Source organism: Xiphophorus hellerii, chromosome 17 (assembly GCF_003331165.1).
Source record: "Xiphophorus hellerii strain 12219 chromosome 17, Xiphophorus_hellerii-4.1, whole genome shotgun sequence".
Classification (NCBI taxonomy): domain Eukaryota; kingdom Metazoa; phylum Chordata; class Actinopteri; order Cyprinodontiformes; family Poeciliidae; genus Xiphophorus; species Xiphophorus hellerii.
This window is the reverse complement of record NC_045688.1, coordinates 15624804-15646653: the sequence shown is the minus strand read 5'-3', so window position 1 is coordinate 15646653 and position 21850 is coordinate 15624804. Positions and strand designations below refer to the sequence as shown.

Genomic DNA, 21850 nt, shown 5'->3' with positions numbered 1-21850 from the left:
ATTCCACTGTGCTCTGTAAACATGTTGGTTTATTTCTCTTTTACAAAAACCTAGATTATGACAATCCAGTCATTGATCCACAGCGGGAAAATAAAATTGTCTTTGATCTATTATTTACATGATTCCATGTGATAAGGCTGCGGGGCATCGGCCACACTGGAACAATAGAAGATCTAAGAACGCAGCAGGCCATACCAGATCCCAGCTAGACCTGCTTGGAGTCAGATTTCAGTCCTATGTGTATGACTCACTGCACCATAGCCAGGTCTTTGAGCGCATGACTGCGATGCTTCTTGGCTTTATATCCAGGCCGGAGGATCTCGATTTTTCTCTTCTTGGCTTCAATTTTTTTCTTGTGCTTCTTAAGTTTCTTCTTAGCAGCGATGTCTGGGTTGGCCACCGCCTGCGTGGTGGAGAGCAAACATTAAAACACGACGTACGGGTGAAACCTTGTACATCTTGGGTCTGGCGCTCACCATACCTGCATGGCTCTGTGTCTCTTGCGAGCCGCTCGCCTCTGTGAGAACTCCTTCTGGACGGCGGAGAAGGCCAGGGAGAATCTCTCCAGCCCCACCTGCTTCTTCACCAGCTCAATCAGCTCCTGCGCCAAGTTCTTCAAGGTTGGATCTGGATAGAATGGAGAAATATGGATTTAAATCTACCAAGACTACCTTTCTTGTATTTTTCGTTTACTCTTTGCCAGTCAGACGGAGACCTTGCTCAGCATATGTGCTGTCCAGCTCTCTGTACAGAGGAGTGATGATGGTGGTGAGGTAGGGGCCGAGGCGTTCCTTCCCCAGGTCCACCGCTGTGGCTCCCAGGAACTTAAACACACACGTTCTCTGTTGGAAAAAGCAGAGACGAGAGGTATGAGGTGATAAAATGTCGCACTATTCAAAGTCCTTCAACTATTTTCACATTTTGTCCAATCATAAACACCCTCCCTACAGTGGTGGCAGCATCATGATGTAGGGCTGCTTTGCATCAGCAGGGGCCTTTACATGTAGCCATATGGTTGCTTGGATTTTGTATGTTTTTTTTTTAGTAAACACGTGTTGATTTTATTATTCATCTTTGTATAATTTAATGTTTTTTATTGGGATAGTGTGTGACTTGGGGTGGGAGATATGGACTTAGGATTTTAATTTCGATATTTTGAGGTACAACTATGACAAAGATGCTAAAAAAAAAAAAAATAAATTTTTTTGTAACTATGTTTTGCAGAACAATAAATTGTCCCAGTAATTATTGTGTTAAACGATAACATTCATCTAATATATTGATAATGTCATAATAATGCAAGTTCACCCTCTCAGTGACTAATAAACTTTAATTTTGTAAAGGACACTTAACAATGGAACTGAAAGATATTTTAAATATATATTTTTAAAAAATTATATTACTGACATTTATTGATAATCTCCAGATAATCTGTGGCCAAAAATGAAAATTGACGCTGAAGATGAACCTGACGATCTGCTCACCTTGAGAGGAACCTTAGGAGCGTATGCTGCTTCTCTCTTCGCCATCAGAGACAGCTTCTTCATGAGCCACAGCAAAGAAGGGGGCCTGTTGTCTTTTTCATCATCAACTTCTTCTTCCTCCTCCACTTCCTGTTCTTCTTTGTGATCGCCATCCTCTCCATTTTCCATCTCATTTTTCCCATCTTCCAGAGAGGTGATGTGAGACTCTGGGGAGATGAGGTAAATCACCTTTCCCACAAAGAGGAGGTTTTTGATCACCTGTAAACAGGAAGTCGGACACTTATAAACCAGACCTGAGGAAGTTAAACTTGACGTTTCAGGTGTATCTATGTACCTGCTCTCCCGACGCCGTGTCCAGGAACTTGGATTGCAGCTGGCTGCAGAAGCTCAAAGCCAACTCTCTCATCTGGAAATAGAAGGAAAGCGGAAGTGAGACGCAGGAGTTTAAGACAGAGGCGAAGCCAACAAAGTGATGTTGGGCTCACCTTCTTGTCCAGGTTGTTGGTGATGAAGTCTACCGCCGCCGAGTGAGACGAGGCGTCTCCCTTCCTTCCCCTCCAAACGGCGACCAACTGCTCGGCCGGCTGAGCGGCGAAGAGCTGACCGAAGAGCTGCGAGGCGGTGAGCCACACCCAGCAGTGAGGGTGCCGCAGGTGGGCTTCCACGTGACCTGAGAAGGGTTTGAGGGGCGTTCAAGGGCGAGCTCGTTTGGAGAGAGGGTGGCGCGTCTATAACGTGCTTACCCCAGATGTGAAGGAGCGTGTCACGAGGCTTCCTGAGCTCCAGCAAGCCGCAGTGTTTGTTTAATTTGGAGATGAGGGTGAGATAACTGAACAGCAGCCGGTCGGCTCCTTTCTCCTCCTCAACCTCATCAATCTGAGGGGAAGACGTGAAGATCCTTTACAATTCTTCCATCCTTTTCTAAGTCGAATTTGCTTCTTTGGTGGAGTTGAGTTCCACCAACTCAAATTAGGACTTTTTAAGACCACTATGAATGGAATTTAAGACTTATATCTCCATGGAAACGTACAAATTTGGCTAGCTAGTTGACAAGTGTATGTAAGCCGTCTCAAATCACAGAATGAACTGAAAACGTCTGAGTGCGACTTAAAACCTTTGCCTGACAGAAATGTACCACGAGAAAAAAAATACACAGAATATGCGGGATTAATTAGTCCTGTGAAAACAAAATTTAAGACCTGTGATTAAATCAAAAATAAATGTAAGACATTTTAAGTCCTTAATTTTAGATACACGAATGTAAGACTTTTTAAGGAAGCACCGACTTCCTGTTGTATGTTTACTCACATCTTCATAGGCGTCAGGGTGGATCTCTTTCTCCAGCAGAGGCAGTAGGTTGTCCAACCGACTGGAGAATTTCTCCTCCTCCACTTCCACAAACAAGCCGCAAACCTGAGCACCGACGCGCCGCAGCGTGGCCTGAAGAAGAAAACATCGACATGGCTTTTAAAAAGGATGTGACAATTAACCGAAAAGTCTTCAAATCTCATAGTTATGAATAATCCGTAACCTTTTCCACTTTTGTCGCACTAAACCTACAAACTACTGTACTTTATTGGGGTTTTTAGGTAATCAACACAAAGTAGGGAATAATTGTGAAGTGGGATGTAAAATCTTTGGCTTATGAGAATTGTGCGCATTTATATTCACCCAAAAAGAAGAAAACTGAGCACAACAATGAGTTGCTCAATTATGTAAATTCTAGGAATGGACCGATTGAGGTTTTCTGGCCAATCACCGATTTTTAAAGAGCCTGACCTGCCGATTCCAATTTTGGTCAATTTTGTTTAAAGCACATTTATCCCTGATTCTGACCAAACTTAGGTAAACTTATAAATTCTAGAGAAGCTACAAAGTTTTCTGGCATTTAGAAAATAGAAATAATTTGGGTAATTTTGATCTAAAACAAGAGAGGCTTGATCACACTTAACTCCATACAGTGTGTGTCTTTTTATATTTGGTTTCAGCCGATATCCAATCTCTCAAAATGAAGAAAATCGGAGCCGATTTATCGGTTCAACCACACACCAAAAAAAAAACCCATTTGTGACTAAATGTGGAAAAGTTCAGAGGTGTGAATACTTCAGCACCTTTTCTGCAGTGAGCCAGGTGTTGACATAGGAGTACAGCACGTTCTGGTGGTCTACGTCCAGCTGGCCGAGCAGCGTCTTAATGGCCATGGCGGCCATTTTCTTACAGCGCACCGAGTCGTCGTTGACGACGATCAGAGCCAGCGGGGGAAAGAACAGGCTGCTGTACAGCGCCAGCAGATTCTGAAGGATAAAACCAGAATGTTATTCAAACATTCGCGAAAAATCTGTAATTGTCGGGAATTAGAGAGAAAACAAGGATCCAATCTGAACCTGAGGGAACATCTGGAAGATGGAGGCCAGCAGTTCCATCACAGACTCCCTGCCGGTGTCCTGCTCGTACTGCAGCTGGGCCACCACGAAGTCCAGGTGGAACTTCAGCTTCTTCCCCAGAGGGTAGTCCAGCAGGTACTTCAGGTAGATCTGCACCGCACAAAAACACGGTCAGACGCCAGCACGAACCTCTGCTTCAGAAACACCCCGGCTTGTTCTTACATGTCGGCAGTGAGTTCTGATCATGGTGTTGCTCCCGGTGACGGACAACTTGGCCACCTTCTTCAACACCTGCTCCATCTCTGGGACGATGAGCTTCCTGGACAGGATGGCCTGGAGTGGTCCGACACATGAAAACACTGAGAGGGGGGCAAACGGCTTCCTGACACCGTGTTACACCCCGAGCTGCGCCGCTTACCTTGAGCAGGCCGAATGCGGTGGCTTGGCGCGACTGGTCGTAGATGTCCTCCTCAGCATAGCCCAGCAGCACCTGCAGCTGCGTCTCAGAGATCTTGTTACTTTTGATGTTCTTTACGAGAACGGTCATGGCCTGCACAGCAGAAAGAGATCAGTTCAGTGTCAGCGTTTAGTTATTCAATATGCGAAAGAGTAAAAAGAAAAAGAAACAGTTGTTTATTAGTGGAAAATCGTATTTGGACGAGTCGATGAGTTCCTCTTCCTGGGACAAGAATGTGGCGACAGTGGGCAGACACTCTCTCCTTTTAAGTGGAAAAAACATACTAGAAGAGAGGGAGAGAGACAGAAACAGAGAAAAAGAGAAATGCAGACGGCAAGAAAGAGAGAAAGACAGAAAGAAAAAAAGGAAGACAGAAAGAGAGAAAGGCATAGATTGAGAGAATGACAGACAAAGACAAAAACAAAGAGAGACAGCAAAAAAAAGAGAGAGAAACAAAGACACGGGGAAAGACAGAAAGACAGTTTTGCTGGACGACAAATTGTCCCAGTAATTATCGCAATAAACGATAACGTTGTTTTGAGACATCCAAAACATTCTAAATAAAATACAACCAAAAGCAAAAAATAAAATGGATTATGATGCAGCTGTAAACAAAATAATTTCATGAGCATTTCTCCTACAGCTTGTATCTCTCTCTACCTTGAAGCAGTTCTGGACCAGCTGGTAGTTCTCTCCCCGCGCCGCTCCGGCCTTGGAGTAATCCTTCAGCAGGACAAAGAGCTGCCTGGTCAGCTGCTGGGCGTTCTGCTTCACGGCCGGCAGAGGGAACCTCAGCAGCCAGGTGAACGCCACCAGAGCCTCGGTGATCACCTGGGAAGGACGCGTCACGTCAGACGAGATTTGAACAGCAGCGACAAAAAGGTCGCCACGGTGACGGGGGTGAAGGCTGGTACCTTCACGTGCATGGAGTTGAGGCACTGGAGCAGCAGCTGGATGAAGGGATCCAGCATCTCCAGAGCCGACGCCTCGGATGAATTCACTTTAGATTTCTTCAGACTTAAGTGGAGCAACTGGAGGATTCAAATGTGGAATATTTAATGACTTGTTGCTTAAGACGGCAGATCAAACAGTGCAGACCGCTGTGTGGGTTTGGTCACCTTGAGTCCAGCGTCGACCAGGATGTGCATGTTTGTGCGGCTGCTGACGGGGGCTTTCTGCCCCCCTCTCTTCGGGGTCGGAGGCAGCAGCAGGCAGCTGGGAGGGGGCAGCCTCGGGTCAGGGGGCGGCTCTGCCGACGCTTTCTCTCTGGAAAAAACACACACAAAGCAGCAGAGCGAGTCAGCCGCTGCCGTTTCAGCGTCGGTTTGAGCGTATTAGCGGTAGCGGGAGGGGCAAAGGGAGGACGGCGACTGGCCTACCGGTCCCTCTTGGTGAGCAGCGGCAGGCTCTCACTGACCAGGCCGTGGCTCAGCACCAGCACGTCCTGCGAGCTCATCCCGCTGTTTTCCAGCAGACCCAGGATCAGCCGCCGCAGCACGGCCGCCACACGGTTACACACCTTCAGACGAGAGGAGGTCTCCAGGATCTGGAGGGAGAACAAGAAGAAAAGAAAACAACTTTACAGCTGTACCCGGGGGTTTGAACACTTTTTCTCACTGTAAAATTCAAGCATTTTTCAGCTATATTTTAGTTCGTAAAAGTGAACTAAAAAGAAACAACAAAAAAAACATTTCAATTCATTTTTCACTGTAGATTCTACAGCAGGGATAAAGTAAACTAAAATTCAACAACATAAAAATATGTTTTTTAATGTCTCTTTCACACAACTTTACTTATGAGTGGTGTGAGGAAAAAACATTTAGCTAAAAATAAATAAAAAAATACCCCAATTCGATTTGTTCAATGTAAAAAATATAAGCAAAACTTTCGTTCAGTTACAAAGATCAAGTCTTTGAGCCATTAGGAATAATAAATAAGGTAATTAACCTTGCCGCTCAAATTAAATGCTTAAACACAATATACAAAGAAAGTCACAAAAAAACTCTAAAAAAAAATTCTTGCTATGTTTTCTGGCATTTAGCAAATAAAAATAACTTTTAGAATTCTAATTGACCTCAAACAAGAAATTTGATTTGATTTCAGACAGTTTTTAAAAAAATGTCTCTTACGTTTAATTTTGTTAAATAAAATCCAACTTTAAGCTTCTCATCAAACGTTATATTGCACTTTTTTTTTTTTACAAGACTGAGCACTTTGAATATCAAGCACTTTCAACGACTTTATGCACAAATCGAGCACTTTCCAAACCTTTGAAAACACCTGTGTGATATTCAAGCCTTTTCAAGGATTTCCAGTAGCCGAACAAACCCTCACCACCACTAAATCCCTGACCACCACTAAATCCTGCCTCTTCCTCCTTGGATCTGCCCTCACCTCCTTCAGCGGCAGGACCAGCTTGGTAACGCTCTCCTTGCTGCAGAAGCGCGCCAGCAGCTCGTAGGAGTCCATGCTCTTGCTGTGTCGCGCCTCCATCACCTTGGAAACGATGCCCTGGACTTCCTTCTCCTCGGCGACGGAGCCGAACAGCTCGTTGTTGAAGATCTGACCGGTAAAGGGCGAAAGCGGCCATTTAGGCGAGAGAAGAAGAAGAAGAAGAAGAAAACTGAAGAGCTTCTATGTGGAATCTGGAGGTGTGAAGCTCTTACTCCGATCAGCATGCTCATGCAGGGGTCCAGGTCTCCGCTCTTCAGCGTCGGGCTGATGGCAGACAGCAGCTGGTACACTGTGAACGTCAGCACGTGCATCTGATTGGATGGAGGGCGGGAAACGGGCAAGAGAAAAACCAAAAAGTCATTTTGTCGACTTTATTTCATATACAACTTTTTCACATTGGGCCACAAAACGATAAACGTCAATGTTCACAACATGTACAAGCTGGTCAGAGATAACGTGATTAGGGCCGAAATGATTAATCATTAATCGTGATGAATCGATTGCTGAAGCAATTGTCAACTAATTTAGAAATCAATTAATCGTTAAGACAAAAAAAAAAGACAATTTGTTTAAGAAAAACCAACATATTTAGCGCATTAAGTCAAAATATATATATATACATAAATCTTGCATTTAGGAGAAAAACACGTCTAGCTGTGCTAGTTGCTAAGTAGCAATTAGCATAGCTGGGCTACATACAGCTCTGGAAAAAATTAAGAGACCACTGCACTGAACCCCATTGAAAACCTGGTTATTCCACCAAATATTGATTTCTGAACTCTTCCTGAGGTAAAACATTAGTATTGTTATTTCTAAATGAATATAACCCTCTTTTCTTTTCTTTTTTTTTGCATTATTTGAGGTTTGAAAGCACTGCATCTTTTTCATTATTCTGACCATTTCTCATTTTATCCAAATAAGTACTAAATTTATGCTTGGAATTTCAGAGACATGTAGTCAGTAGTTCATAGAATAAAAGAACAATGTTCATTTTACTCCATCTATATATCAGCAGCTAGTTTCCGGTAGCCACAACCACCTAACGCAATTACAATGTCTGAGTGCGACTCCAACTTTTGCCTGACAGAGAAATTTTGCAAGTAAAAAAAAACAAAAAAACATACAGGATTAAATAAACCTGGAATGACAAAACTGTCTGCACATCGAAGCACATTTGTGTGCTAAAATGTCCCAGTCAAAGTGCAGACCGAAATGAAATTGAGAATCTGTGGCAAGACTTTATAATTGACGTACAATCTTGTTGAGCTTGAGCTATTTCACAGAGAAGAATGGGGAAAATGTCCATCTTTAGATACGCAAAGCTAAAAGAGATTGTAGCAAAATAGCCTTATTGGTGATTTTGTAAAAAAAACAAAAAAACATTATATATCCTTTTCATAACTTCCCAATCATGTGCCACTTTGTGTTGGTCAATCACACAAACTCTAAATCAATTATTTTAATGTAACAAACAGAACTATTACTTGCTAATATCTGTATGCATTGTGTGTTGTCCTACCTGGTAGCCTTTGACCAGGACGCCCTGCATCTCTTTGAGCAGATACTGCAGATACCTGCAGCCCAGAGTCTGCATGATCTTCACCAGCGTTCCTCTCGCTACGTCGCGGATCTCCTGGAAGCGGTTCCTCAGCAGGACGCAAACCTTGATCAAGATGCTGGAAAAGAAGAAAGCGGACGCCGTTAATCGCCCACGTGTCAGAAAGCCTCCCTGATTTTGAGGAAAAACCTGACCCTACCCTGGGAGGTTGGCCTCCATGATGTGAGGAGGAAGAGTCTGCATGAGCTTGACCATGGCGAACGCGATGGGAATGCGCACCACCTCCTCATCCTTCACATCTTTGGACTTCACCGCTTTGTGCTCCTCATCACGCTTCACCTGAAGGAAGAAATAATAATCTAATCTTTCATAGCTGCTGCTGCTGCTGGGGAGCGTTTCCTTATCCAGTTCCCGCTCTCTACCTTTGCAGTGAGGCACTTGTTGAGGCGGGGCAGCACGCTGTCGTTCACCATCTTGTGGATGGTAGCCATCAGGGACTCCAGCTCCTCTCTGCTCTGGGGCAAGCCGCAGGACACAGGGGGCGCTGTAGGAGCTGCCTTAGCTGGGATTCTTGACGCCACCGCTTGTGCGGCGGATTTGGTTTCCATGGGGACGCTGGCGGAAGCCGACTTATCGTCGGTCTCCATGGCTTCTTCGTCGTCGCTGGTGTCCAGTTCTTTGGCCTCTGCCTCGTCTTCGACATCCATCGCAACGCTCTCAGCTGGGCAGAAATAGTTTAGACGTTTATATATATATATATATATATATATATATATATATATATATAAAAACAAAAAAAACCTCCAATATGGAATGGCATAGAAATTATGCCAGGTGGTTTTTGGATTAAATAATAATGATGAAATATAACGATGGATACTGGACAAACTGATGGGTAGTTGGATTGAAAGACAATGTACTGAGGAAGGAATGGATGGAAAAAAAGGATGGACGATGTACAAGAAAGGATGGATGGATGAACAAAAGGACGGACGGATGGGTGGACGGATGGGCAGACGAATGAATAGACGAAAAAGGGATGGACAGATGGATGGATGCTGAGTAACAGGAACAAATGCATCTAGAAGTACCGACTCTTCCTCCATGCTCCTCCAGACCAGAAAATGCTCCAGTCTGTTTACAGAACGGATCTTTGCCGCTCCTCCTCTCACCTTCTCTGGCTCTGGCAGCCTCCATCTCTCTGCTGAGGGTCTGATGGTCGAAATGGAAGGCCTCCAGCACAGTCACCAGCAAACTGCAACGGGGAGCAAACAAATAAATCCCCTGAAATGAGCCCAAAAAATAAAAATAAAACAGTTCCCGATCGTCCAGCTCTACCTGACGGCCAGTTTCTGCTCGGCCTGCCCCGTCTGCAGGATGTGGACGAAGTGCTTCAGGTAGTACAGGTATTTGGACCAGGTCAGCTTGCGGCACACCGCCCCCACCACCTCCACCGAGGCGGACGTCATGTTCTCATGCTGCGGCGTGAAAAGTGGACGAGAATGTTAAGAAGAAAAATAAATACCTGTAAGAAAACCTCGTTTATTCTTTGCCGTCACCATCAGCATCTTCTCGTCCAGCAGGGCGGTCATGGCGTACGGCATGATGTAGTTCTGAAGCGAGCGCGGGGTCATCGCCACGGCGCCCTCGGTCAGCTGTTTGGCAAACCTCCTCAGAGCGCGGGCTCGACGGTGGATCTGAGCAAAACGCACACCCACAGGTCGGTTAAATGGCCCAAACGTGGGAAATACAGGAGGAGGACAGGTCCGTCTAATACCTGGATGTGCTTCATGTGCTCAAAGAAGTCCGACTCCGGGTCGTTGTAGTCCGTCAGCTGCACCAGGTCTCTGAACTCTTTCTTAGTGGGGAAGTTCTTCACCAGACAGGCCAGGACGGAGGTGTATTCATGCTGGACGCTCTGGAAAACAAAACAGAAATACACAGAGAGAGAGATTGGATTCAGGGCCAAAGCTGCAGAAGAGGCACCAGGCATGACATAATATAAGATCATCTCAATTACAAGATTAAAAATTTAGCAAAATTAAGGTTTGAACACTTTTCCCACAGTAAAATTCGAACACTTTCCAAGCATTTTCAAACACCAGCACCGTACATTAGAGTTAAAAAACAAAACAAAAAAAAGAATGTATATTTTTTATTAGGACTATGAAAATTTAGACTTAAATCAAACATTAGATTACAGTTTGAACATCAAGCACTTTCAATGACTTTATATAGAAATCAAGCACTTTCCAATCCTTGGAAACGCCTAAATGAAATTCAACCATTTTCAGGGATTTGAAGCAAGTTTGTATTTTATACAAACTGTATAAAATGCATCAACGCCATGGTTGAGAATTAAACACATAAGTAAATATCTGTTGAGAAATGCTTCACAAACGTATTCACAGCCTTAAGTACAGCTATTTGTTGTGCCCGCCACAAATCTGTCCTATTTTTGAATAGTTTGAATGGTCTTGTCAAAGTCCAGACCAAAATAAAATTGAGAATCTGTGTCAGGGCTTGAAAAGTAACCCTAATAGGTGAAGTCTGTCCAATCCAGGTTAAAATGTCCATCTCAGGAGGACTAAATCCAAATGAATATTTAACTTTTTTAGCATTCTGTTGTTAAAAAAGCTTGAAAACCACTAAATAAATGAACTGAATGTGAGTTCTTGTACCTCAGTCTTGCTGTGGAGCCCCTTGTGGACGGCGTCCAGGATGGTGTGTTGTATCAGATCTCTGTAGATCTGCACCCCGGCACCGACGGCAGCCACCTGGCTGATCACTGCCGACACGCACAGGGTGGCGTTGTCTCCCAGCGACATGTCACCGATCTGCATTTAAGGGATAAAAGAATCATGTCCAGCTTAACGGTGTCCAGCTCGATCGTGACAGAAAGTGTGATTTTAGCTTTAGACTGAGAGATGTGCCGCACGAACCTCATATGTGTGGAAGCAGTTGTATATGAGGATGCTGATGTAGTCCAGGTCCAGAGTTTGCATGTCTTTGACCCGCTTTGCCGCCTCTTGGAAAGCCGTCAGCCGCACGTCAAAGTAGATCTCATCCAGGTGGCGGCTGTCGAACGCGTTGAGCTGGAAAGGTTTAAGCATTTAGACCAACTTCAATACTCCTCAGCTCACAATAACGGGTAGAAAAGCTCACCTTTGTTGCTAAATCTGTGATGTACGTGAGCGAAGGGTCCAGATCTGAGAGAGTCTGGCAGCAGAGAAGAGAACACGTTACCAATATACCAATATCAGATGTCAACATGAAGACTAAACAAGGCAATAAATAGAAAAATAAATAAGTTGTTAATGTATTTCTAGCCAAACTTCACTGAATTTGTTAAAGGATACCTGGTAAACAGTGGTGAGAGCCTGTCTGGGCAACTTCTTGTGAATGATGGCGAAGAGTTTTCCAAGCGGCTGCAGGAAGGCGGAGGGCTGATCGGTCTGCCGCAGCAGGTTCTGCATGGTGGCCAGGAGGTCCAGCTCAATCTCCTGGGACAAACATATATCATTTAAAAACAAAAAGCTCTATACGACTAGAGCTAAAGCGATTAATCGTGATTAATTGATCACCGAGACAGTCGTCAACTTATTTAGTAATCAATTAACCACCAAGTGGAGTATACAGACTCAAAAAAAGGCATTTTACTGAAACAACATCACACTGCAAAATAATATTTACATTTAAGATGAAAAACCTTCTTAGTCTGTGAATATGTTCTATCCAGAACTCCACTAGTGGCAGTTTTAGCTTCACCCAGTTCAAATTCTGTGATAATCTCCTATTAAGACATTTACTATCACATTATTAATCTGTTTTTCTAAAATAATAAATTGATCAACAGATTAGCCTCTGTACTGTATCGTTGTTAAGTGAAGCAAAAAGGGTTGAGCTTTTCACACAATGTTAGGAGAAATATTTTTTTTTGGGATAAAGATGAATCTTTGCTACAGAGGTTCAAGCGTTTGCTAAAGGAGTGCTACATTGTTGCAAGAAAATAAGTATTTTCTTAAGTGAAAAGCAACTGAATTATTTGTTTATGTTCATGTTTTTATGTATTTCTATTATTGTATAAAAAAAACTTAAGTGGTTAAATGAAAAATTTGCAGAATGTCTCAAAATTTTATTTTATTTTTTTTAGAATAATCCATTACTAATATAATTGTTGCAGCGCTATTTGCAAGTAAAAGAAGAAGACCCTCTGAGCTTCTTCTGAATGATGAGCAAAACTTCAAACATTGGGTTTATAAGTGGCAGACCAACATAAAGAACTGTTAGGAGTCTTTTCTCCACACCATGATGTTGCCGCCACCATATTCAGCAACAAAAAAACAACATTTTTATGGAAGTAACATGACAAAACGGCCTATAAACACATAATGAGACAAGCAAGTGTTGGAAATCTCACCTGAGAGTTGCTGCCTCTCAGGAGGTAAGGAAGCAAAAGGCTGATGAGCATCGAGCTCTGCTCCTTGTCACTCACAAATCGACTCACCCTGACAAAGAGAAAAAAAAATAAATATATATATATATATATATATTTGTTTAATGCAATCCATTTTGAACACGGAAAAAATAAAAACAGCTCGAGAGGAAACAGATTAAACAAACTCACTTGGAGAGAAGGTTGAGCTCTTTGGCTACCTGAGCTCGGAATTTCTTCTTCTTGAGTCTCTCCGTGTTGCGAACTACTCCGCTGAAATATTGCAGCAAGGTGGTGATGTGAGGCAACAGCAGTCTGGAGCCCTGAGATAGCGATTCTGGAGAAAGAGAAAATCAAAACAAAAACACAACAAAGTAAATATTTCACTTGGACAGCGCAAAATTCAGGAGCTTCTAAGGGACTAGTTCTGAACCTTCTGTGATGACGGCGCCCTCTGGAGGTTGCGGGAACACGCAGCCATTCACAACGACCTCGGACTCTGCCTCGGAGGCGACAAAATCTTTGGCTGTTGCCAGAGACTCGATCATGTCCATCACCATGGCGACGGTGGCCGTGGATGCGTTTTTGGCAGACAGGAGGGCAAAGACGTTTAGGAGGATGTCGCACTCTGGGTGGTCTGGCCTCTGCTTGGCTAGGAGGGGGAAATACCTAAAGCACAAACACAGTGAGGCTCTTAAATGTTCACCAACATTCCTGATTAATAATAATAATAATTAAAAAGACATTCTAGATTAATACTCCTGAGGAAGCCTGACCTGGAGTTCTTGCACCACACGTGGATGAGCTTGAGCAGCGGTGTGGGGGAGTAGGGGCTCTCCGTGGGGAGGCGGCACACCTGAACACAAACGACGTCTAAACTTGTTAGCAAAACGCTGAGGTTTGGAGCAGGATAAATGTGATTGAAGTTAAAAGAAAATAAAAAATCGAAGTGCACCTGAGGCCAGACGACAGCCTGGAAAACGCCGTCGATCTCATCCGGGGTGAAGGCGTACGAGTCGAACGCGTCGAAGAAGTCCTGAATCCTGAGAATACCCAGCCTCCTCAGGTTCTTCAGGGGGCTAAAACATCCCACTCGAAGCTGGGAGGGGAAAGATGAAGGTTTTTAAGCGCGTACCGTGTGGAATCAGAGAAAACTAAGACAAAAAGAGCTGTCTTACCTGCTGTCTTTTGTCCAAGATGGTGGACAAGGAGGCAGTGACACACAGCAGGATCTGCAGGACTTTGGGCAGGTACATGTTGATGAGGTGGCCCAGCTTGTGCAGGACAACATTGATGATGTTCAGCAGGCTGTGCTGACGGCCCAGAGGAAGGACGGCGGCCATGTCTGTGTCAGCTATGGCTTTTTCCACCGCTTCCAGGCAGGATCCTGAGGACCAGACAGTAGAGAATACCAAATATTGATACAAAGTCTGTATCAGTAGCGATTCTAGCATGGTAAGATGGACACTTTAGTTTCAGATTCTGTTTTGGAATTTTATTTTATTTTTGTATTGTTTTTTCTCAACTTTACCTCAAAAAAGATTTTGTGTTTTTATTTGTTTATCTCTTTTGCACTTTATTTACTTGGAAAAACATGCATACACAAATATGCTTTTTTATTTTATTTTATCATGTTAATATGTTCTCAAAGTATTTTGTAGACACCTATAAACTTTGAATTATTTAGTTAAGAAGTTGAAAAAAAAACAGAAAACACCTCCTGGGACGTTGGCATATTGGGGCTATAAAAAAAATTACATTTTTTAGATTAATTTCAGAAATTCTGTAGAAAAAATAAGAACAGGGAAATTTCTAATTTTCAAAAGTCAAAATTTTCCTGTTTTTTTTCTAGAAGATTTCTAAGATTAATTTTAAAATATCTGAGTTCTTTTTTTTTTCCAAGCAAATTTTCGGATTTTCAAACTCAGAAATGTAATTGTTTTTTTCTAGAAAATTTCAGATTTTTTTGACAGAAATGTACTTTTCATTTTTGTTTTTGTTATTCTATGTACAATGGCCCTAATACGCCGTTGCAAATGTCAAAAGTTTGAGGATATATCAAACCTAAATAATAAAAAAGTATTGATATTGGCCCTGTATTTCCTTGGTATCAGATCAATACCAAAATATGAAGTATTAAACACCTCTGCCAAATGGATGTTTACTCTTATATTTACGTGTTTTTATTTTAAGCTATGATCTGGCTAATAAAACTATCGCTACAAAGAAAAGTAATATGCCAGCAGTATGTTCTCAGGCCCTTGGAGGTCAGAAGCTCACCTTTGCTGTAATGGCTCAGAGGCTCTAGAAGCAGGTCGATGAACATCCCCAGCTCCTCTGATTGGCTCCCCGCCAGGAAACGCAGAATGATGGCGGACCGCGTGGCGGCGCTCGCCTTTCCCTGGAACTTACTGCTGGCTTTACTGCGCAGACGGCCAAACAGGATCCTGGTTCACACACACACACACACACAGATGTTATTGTTACAGTCAGTCAAATCTGTGAAGCAATCACACTCATTTTTAATATAGTTTTTCTCACCTATAAAGCAATATCTTGTCAGTTCTTTTTGTTTTGCTTTAAAAAATAAAATCTACTCTTTCTGAAGCTAGCTTGTAGCTCGAACAGAGCTGCTTAGGACACTTTTAAATCTCACTTAGAACATGATGTGGTTCTGGAGTGGTCCAGATCACTGACATAAATAATGTCACTATTGCCATGTGGAGACCACCAGGGCTTGATACTTGGGCCACTGCCATTTTGTTTTTTGTATCTCCTTTTATGCAGATAATACTGATGATTCTGTGGACCTTTTGTGCATGTGTTTGAACTAAAAAAAAGAAGCCAACTTGAAAAAATTGTCTTAAGGACATTTGCATTTTTACAATGGGACTGGGGCCGACTGGCTTGAATGTCTCTGTAATGTCAAAGTCGGTTGTTATTTTTAGGGCATTTTTTAAAGTACTTCTCATATATAGAGCCTGCAGTGGACCTCCAATGTATTTTTGTTAAGAGCAGACACACTGCATGTCATACCTCATGAGCAGTGGAATCAATCTGCCTCTGTGGGAAGCGTCGACTACTCCCGTTTCCTCGGAAATGTTGAAATGCACGATCTCCTCTTTGAAGTGTCTGTCATCCAGTAGCCGCTCAAGATTCTCCCTGCGCGCGCACACCCACACACACACACACACACCCACACACACACACACACACACTAAAGTTCAGAAAGACGCAGAAAGCAATTACCCAGCATGTAGCGGGAACAAGCCAAACAGCTGGTATCGGCAGGTAAAAGAGCCTTTTATTTGCTGCTTTTCTTTTTTCTCATCCTGGCAGCAGGTGAGCGTAGCGAAAGCTAAATTAGCCCTGAACTGCTCTCCTGTCTGCAGCCTGGTTCAGTGTGAGGTAAAAGGATAGCTTGATAGCTACAAGCAGTGGCCAAAAAGTCAGTTAGCAGCAGCAATGCGGTCAGAGTGGACATTCCTGCGTCCGTAACCACAGACGCCGATGATGAGAGCGGTAAGCTATCAGAGATGGAAACCAGGAAAACAGCCAAACAGAAGCTTCTTACTTATAGGGGACGATGTTGGGGTCTTTGTAAGTCAGGACACACTCCAGCGCCACACACTGGATCTGCTGGTCCTGATGGCAGAGCAGCTGAGGACAAAAAGACAAGAAGGAGAAATCAAGAGAAAGTTTGTGAGCAAACAAAATGACTCGACATATGAAGTGTTTAGCCAATTGTTTCATTGATGTTGCCATATGTTTTGGCACTGAAGCTAATGCTAAAGCACTATTTAATGGAACAAAAGGTTGTTTTTCTATAAAATAAAATGCATTTGTGGGTTGAGCTTTTGCCTGTGAAAAACTTGACAAATTCTCTCTGCCAACACCAAAAACATTTATTTTTTTTGCCTAAAATGCAGCAACTTCAGGGAATGCTGGATGCATCCGCAGCTAAAAAAAAAGCTTCAACAAGTGGAAAATTCAACCGTTTTTGCTTGACTTAACATCAATACGAGTCCGGAGATAATCTGAATCTAGATTAACTGAAAAATAATTGTACAGCAAAAGGTGCTTAAATGGAGGGTTCTTCTTTTCTTTTTCTTTTTTTTTTACAGAAATTGAACCAGGTGAAGCTAAAGCTATGTTGAGTGTTAATGATTAATTGATTGCTAAATTAAAAGGGTTGAAATGATTAATTGCGTTAATCGAGATTAATCGATTATTCAAATAATTTTCAACTAATTTAGCAATCTGCTAACTGGAGTATAGAAATGAAAAACATTTATTTGTTGAGAAAAATCCAACATATTCAGGGCAATAATTAAGTCAAAACTGAACAAAAAAATCTATACATTTTGCATCTAATAAAAAAACAGCTTTGTTAGTAAAAATATGTTCCCCAACACACATTTTTGCAAAAAAAAAAAATATATATGTGGCTTCGTTTTAGCTTCACCTTTAGGTAGTAGCATGTTCATTTTTGTTGTCAAGAAAAGAACTGCATTATTTGTTTATTTGCATTTTTTAAATGTATTTCTTGTATTGTATAAGAAAGGCTTATAAGTGGCTATTTTAAAAATCTTTAGAATGGGTTAATTTTTTTTTTTATCGTCAGAATAGACGATTACTAAAATAATTGCTAGTTGCAGCCCTATGATGATTAATCGCGATGAATCTGATTAATCGTTTCAGTCCTACTGTAATGTGTTGGGCACCTGGTTATAGAGCTCACTGAGGCTGCTCTCCAGATACAGAGCCCGAGGGTTGGTGAATTTGACGAACACCTTCAGATGTGTTATCAGCTGCCTGTAAGAGAGAGAGACGCTCATTCCATTAAAAAGGTTTACTTCTATATCCTAAGCTCACAGGGAATTCTGGGTTCTTACTTTGCAGCAGCTTTTCTTGGAAGAGTCTTCCTCTGATGCTTGGTATCCTCCTCCTCCTCCTCCTCTTCCTCCTGTTCTTCTTCTTCTTCTTCCCCCTCCAGCCCCTCCTGAAACGCTTCGCTTCTTTTCCTCAGGTCCTGAGTGGGTGCGACCAGCATGTCGGCAGGATAAAACTCATTCCTGTGGAAGAAATGACCGTTACTATCCGGAATTCGCCCCGGAGTGTGAGAAACGCTCGCCCTGTTCCACCGACCTGATGAAGCGGAGCAGCAGGGGGCTCAGTTCTCGGCTCCGGGGCTCCACCCTGTCCGGGAACTGCGCCATGGCTCGCCACAGCAGGCCGCGGAAGTTGGGGAAGTCGGTCCTCTCGTCGGGGTCGGAGGTCAGCCGGAGCCGATTTAGGAACAGCACGCCCACGTCGCCGCTTTCGATGACGTCGCAGCCGGGCTCGGCTCGGGGGGCCGACTCTTCTTCTTCTTCGCCGTCGTCGGTCACACCCAACTCCTTCTCTGTAGCGATTTTTATAGAGATTTTCAGAAAGATCATCTAAACATACGTGAAGAATTGTGAAGTGGAAGGAAAACTTTGATCTATTCACAAATACAAATCTGTATTTATATTTTGGACACCCGTAAGTAAAATACTTTTTGGCCAACATCAAAAATACTAAAACACACCAGCTCAGCTCTAAGATACGGCGGTGGCAGCATCATGCTGTGGGGGTGATTTTCGGAGGGCAATTCTGGAAGAACAGGAGTTTAAAAGGCCTGACGCTGAAGTTGACATTCCACCAGGACAACAACCTTTAACATCCAATCAGAGCTACAATACAAAGCTTCAGATGAAAATGTATTCATGCATTGGAGTGGTCCAGTCAAAGTCCAGATGTAAATCAAACTGCAGTACTGCAGCAGGATGTGAAAACTGCAGTTCACAGATGCTCTTCACTCAATCCGACTAAGCTTGCTGCCATTTTGAAAAAAATAATCGGCAAAAAATTTTGTGGAAATTTTTTTTTTTCTTAAAGTTGCAATTGGAAGGTAATAGCACTGGGAGGCTGCTGCAAATTTTTAAGATTTCTAGTCGTCAAAAATGTTGCCCAACCTTTTGCTGGTTTATCAGACGAAATCCTTGCCACAACAATTGGATTCAGACCCTGACTTTAACTAGACCATTTCACCACTTACATTTGCTTTGCTCTAACCCATTGTAGCTCTGTGTGTTTATAGCGACTGTCCTGCTGGAAGGTGAACCCAGCTTTCTGTAAGAAAAAGAAAAATAGCATCCCCATAGCATCATGCTGCCACCACTATGTTTATGCATGTGGATGGTGTATCCATTTGAATGTTCAGTGACATTTTTTTTCTATTTTTCTTCACAAATTTTCTTAAATATTTCCTTCCTTCCACATATATTTTGTGCTACTTTTCGTCAGGCGACAAATAAAAGTAGGTACATTGCAGTTTGCAACTTTGGCAGTGTGAATACTTTCTCCAGGGGGTCGTGAATGCCGCCCTCCTCACCTGCCATCTCTGCCACCATCTCCAGATGTTCATAATAAACCCCCCAGAAGTCTTTGTTCTCCATTCCTCTGGCATGGCTCCTGAAAGAAGGACAAAGAAACGAGTGATTTAGAAAAAAACACGACAGCCATCTACTGAGCTCAGACCAGCGCAGCAGCTTCACAGTAAAAACGCAGACGCAGCGCTCGGTACCGCAGCGATGGACAGAAGTGTAAATTCGGTCGTACTCACACCACAAGTTCAATGACTGCATCCCACAGCGGCCTGAAGTTGACAAACAGCATGGCAATGAGATACCTCAGAGGGACCTGGGGGTAGGAAAACAGAATGCTGTAATATCAGACTTATTAGAATGTTAATTCAAGAAATATTTTTGATGTCTTTCTTTTTAAGTACACTTTTTTTATTATTATTCATAATGCTTTTTTGTTTGTTTTTTTGACAGGTTACAGCTCTCTACGCTTTGCTGAATCACCATGGTGACATAGAGTTTTATGATGACATTCCTACGGTACTATTGTGATCATAAGTACTACTTGTTACACCTATTTTTACGTTACTGTAAAAAAGGATGTGTCACAGTAATTATAGCCCCACAAACACAAATACCGCTCTTGATAAACATTCCCACTTGTAATATGCCTCTTTAGGACACAGGTCACATAAAGAAGTGTGACATAAGGCATTACTAAACTGCAGATGGTGACTTTATTTTTAAACTTATTGACATTTATTTATTAATGCTTTCATTGAACAAATGGGAAAAAGACCCATCAATCTTGACAATAAGGACAGTTTTTGAGATCTTAAGTTTAACTGGAATTCATTGTGACAACAATAAGTCAAAACTCTTATCACAATAAATGATAAACGATACAATAAATTCCCACTACCAAGGTGAGACTCCCTAAAAATGTAGAAAAACAGAGGGGGAAAGCACAAACATTACTTGATTTGTTGTCCCCTCCCCCACATTAATAATTCAATTCAAAAATACTTTACTGATCCCAAAGGGAAATTAAATGTTGCTACTGTAGGTGGTGATGGCAGCGGGTACCTGCTGGAAGGTGGCGGGCGGCCCCCGCGGCAGGCAGCGCTGCACCAGGTCATGCCTCAGCTTCCGCAGGTGGAGCAGCTTCTCCCTGTAGTCCTGCACCGACGCTGGGACCAGCTCAGCCAACAGGCAGACGGCGAACACCGACTGCGCCTCCACACTCTCGTCATCCTGAAGAGAGAAAAATGAAAAAGGTTACCGACACCTTAGCATCTAGCACCTTAGAGGCAGCGAGAGTCGATCAGCAGCAATACCTCGCTCTGCGGAGGGAGCTCAGCCTCAAACTGGGAGAAGATCCTCAGCGTCAGCAGGCGGATCTGCGGGTGGAAATTAATTAATTCATTCATTGTTGCAAATAGGGATGCAAGTTATTGATTAATGAGTTTATCTAAAGTTGATCGTTCTTGTCTGACTAATTGGTAACGGCCATTTTCTTAAAAACCTGAGTTTTCTCTTGTATTAGGAGGGTCGACTGTCTTTCCATAACATGAAGGGTTACATTTTTCATACTGCTGAATTTTTTATTTTTTTTAAAGCACGTTATATACACATTTTGGTGTCAGTTGGGTTAAATACTGACTGAATAAACATTTAATTGTGGTTATCTCACGTGATTAAATGTATGCATATTTGCAACAAAACAGAAACTTTTTATTTTGCTGAATATAATGCTGAAATAAATAAAATATATGAAAACACTAAATCTCCCACAAACAGAGATTTTCAAGTACCGCCTGTAAAGAGGAGAGCTAGCTTTATCGAATTTATAGCAGAGAAATAATTTATGGTCGAGAAGTTGAAGCCACTTCGCTATATAAGCACGACTGAATGAGCGCTATTAACGTTTTAACTCAAGGAACTTGTTGAGTGTTTATATTTCAAAACAGAACCATAAAAAGTGCATTTTCCTTCCACCAACGGACTCCGTTTCGACTGTTTCTCTCTCCTGTTGTGGAATAGCTCCGCCATTTTTAATTCTGTATCTGGCTCCGTTTAAGGGTGACCAGTGGCGCCCTCTGCTGGGTGGCGGCCGAATTACAACACTAAAAGGCGGTTTAAGCGGACGTTATTAGTTATCATTGGAACTAATTTTAATATAATAAACCATCAATCAACAATTAATTGTAACTCGATAGATTTTTTTTTTTGCACCGTTGTAAAAATTTGTCAGAATATTTTTTGTTTAGTTGGAAACAAACCTTGGAAACGTTTGAGGAGAGGTTGGAGTGCAGTTTGTCGTAGATCTCCAGCAGGACAGCGTGGGACAGATGCTCCGATGCGCCACTGAGCGACAGGCGGGTGTAGTACAGGTCTCCTAGCAACAGAGCCGAGATGTCTGTGGGAAACCGCCTGCAGGAGCGACAGGGACGACGTTAAAGAGAAATATCAAGTATCAAATTATTACAAAATAGAGGCCGTGCATACCGCAGGACAGAGTGGACCTTGTCCACAGACAGCAGGGAGAGCAGATGGGCAGAGCTGTCCAATGAGAGGAGGCAGCTCAGAGCCTGTCTGGCTACAAACAGAGCAGCTGGAAGAAGAAAACACATTCAGACTTTGTTTACATCTCACAACAGGATTTGCTGCGTCTTTACAGACGAGATAA

At 42.7% G+C, this 21850-nt stretch overlaps 1 protein-coding gene across 2 annotated transcripts in view; it reads right to left on the bottom strand.

The window, feature by feature from the left end:
- Positions 1-11: 11 nt before the first annotated feature.
- utp20 (UTP20 small subunit processome component) overlaps positions 12-21850 on the bottom strand; it is a 31604-nt gene continuing 9765 nt past the window's right edge. For both annotated transcript variants that reach the window (XM_032589011.1, XM_032589012.1), the window contains exons 15-61: positions 21670-21775; positions 21444-21594; positions 20499-20561; positions 20248-20415; positions 19422-19498; positions 19191-19270; positions 17921-18176; positions 17668-17847; positions 17497-17587; positions 16347-16432; positions 15809-15934; positions 15053-15219; positions 13951-14159; positions 13728-13871; positions 13549-13628; positions 13206-13441; positions 12965-13109; positions 12758-12845; positions 11697-11840; positions 11503-11556; positions 11280-11432; positions 11019-11174; positions 10115-10255; positions 9897-10034; positions 9676-9815; positions 9510-9592; positions 8760-9058; positions 8537-8676; positions 8299-8455; positions 6992-7090; positions 6720-6887; positions 5705-5871; positions 5444-5591; positions 5240-5356; positions 4986-5156; positions 4287-4418; positions 4091-4201; positions 3869-4018; positions 3596-3778; positions 2793-2924; positions 2228-2360; positions 1970-2154; positions 1819-1890; positions 1485-1742; positions 716-842; positions 482-627; positions 12-403 (exon numbers count right to left, since the gene is read on the bottom strand). In XM_032589011.1, the coding sequence (XP_032444902.1) occupies positions 248-403; positions 482-627; positions 716-842; positions 1485-1742; positions 1819-1890; positions 1970-2154; positions 2228-2360; positions 2793-2924; positions 3596-3778; positions 3869-4018; positions 4091-4201; positions 4287-4418; positions 4986-5156; positions 5240-5356; positions 5444-5591; positions 5705-5871; positions 6720-6887; positions 6992-7090; positions 8299-8455; positions 8537-8676; positions 8760-9058; positions 9510-9592; positions 9676-9815; positions 9897-10034; positions 10115-10255; positions 11019-11174; positions 11280-11432; positions 11503-11556; positions 11697-11840; positions 12758-12845; positions 12965-13109; positions 13206-13441; positions 13549-13628; positions 13728-13871; positions 13951-14159; positions 15053-15219; positions 15809-15934; positions 16347-16432; positions 17497-17587; positions 17668-17847; positions 17921-18176; positions 19191-19270; positions 19422-19498; positions 20248-20415; positions 20499-20561; positions 21444-21594; positions 21670-21775 (6713 nt within the window). In that variant the 3' untranslated portion in view covers positions 12-247. The remainder of the gene's footprint in view (positions 404-481; positions 628-715; positions 843-1484; positions 1743-1818; positions 1891-1969; positions 2155-2227; positions 2361-2792; positions 2925-3595; positions 3779-3868; positions 4019-4090; positions 4202-4286; positions 4419-4985; positions 5157-5239; positions 5357-5443; positions 5592-5704; positions 5872-6719; positions 6888-6991; positions 7091-8298; positions 8456-8536; positions 8677-8759; positions 9059-9509; positions 9593-9675; positions 9816-9896; positions 10035-10114; positions 10256-11018; positions 11175-11279; positions 11433-11502; positions 11557-11696; positions 11841-12757; positions 12846-12964; positions 13110-13205; positions 13442-13548; positions 13629-13727; positions 13872-13950; positions 14160-15052; positions 15220-15808; positions 15935-16346; positions 16433-17496; positions 17588-17667; positions 17848-17920; positions 18177-19190; positions 19271-19421; positions 19499-20247; positions 20416-20498; positions 20562-21443; positions 21595-21669; positions 21776-21850) is intronic.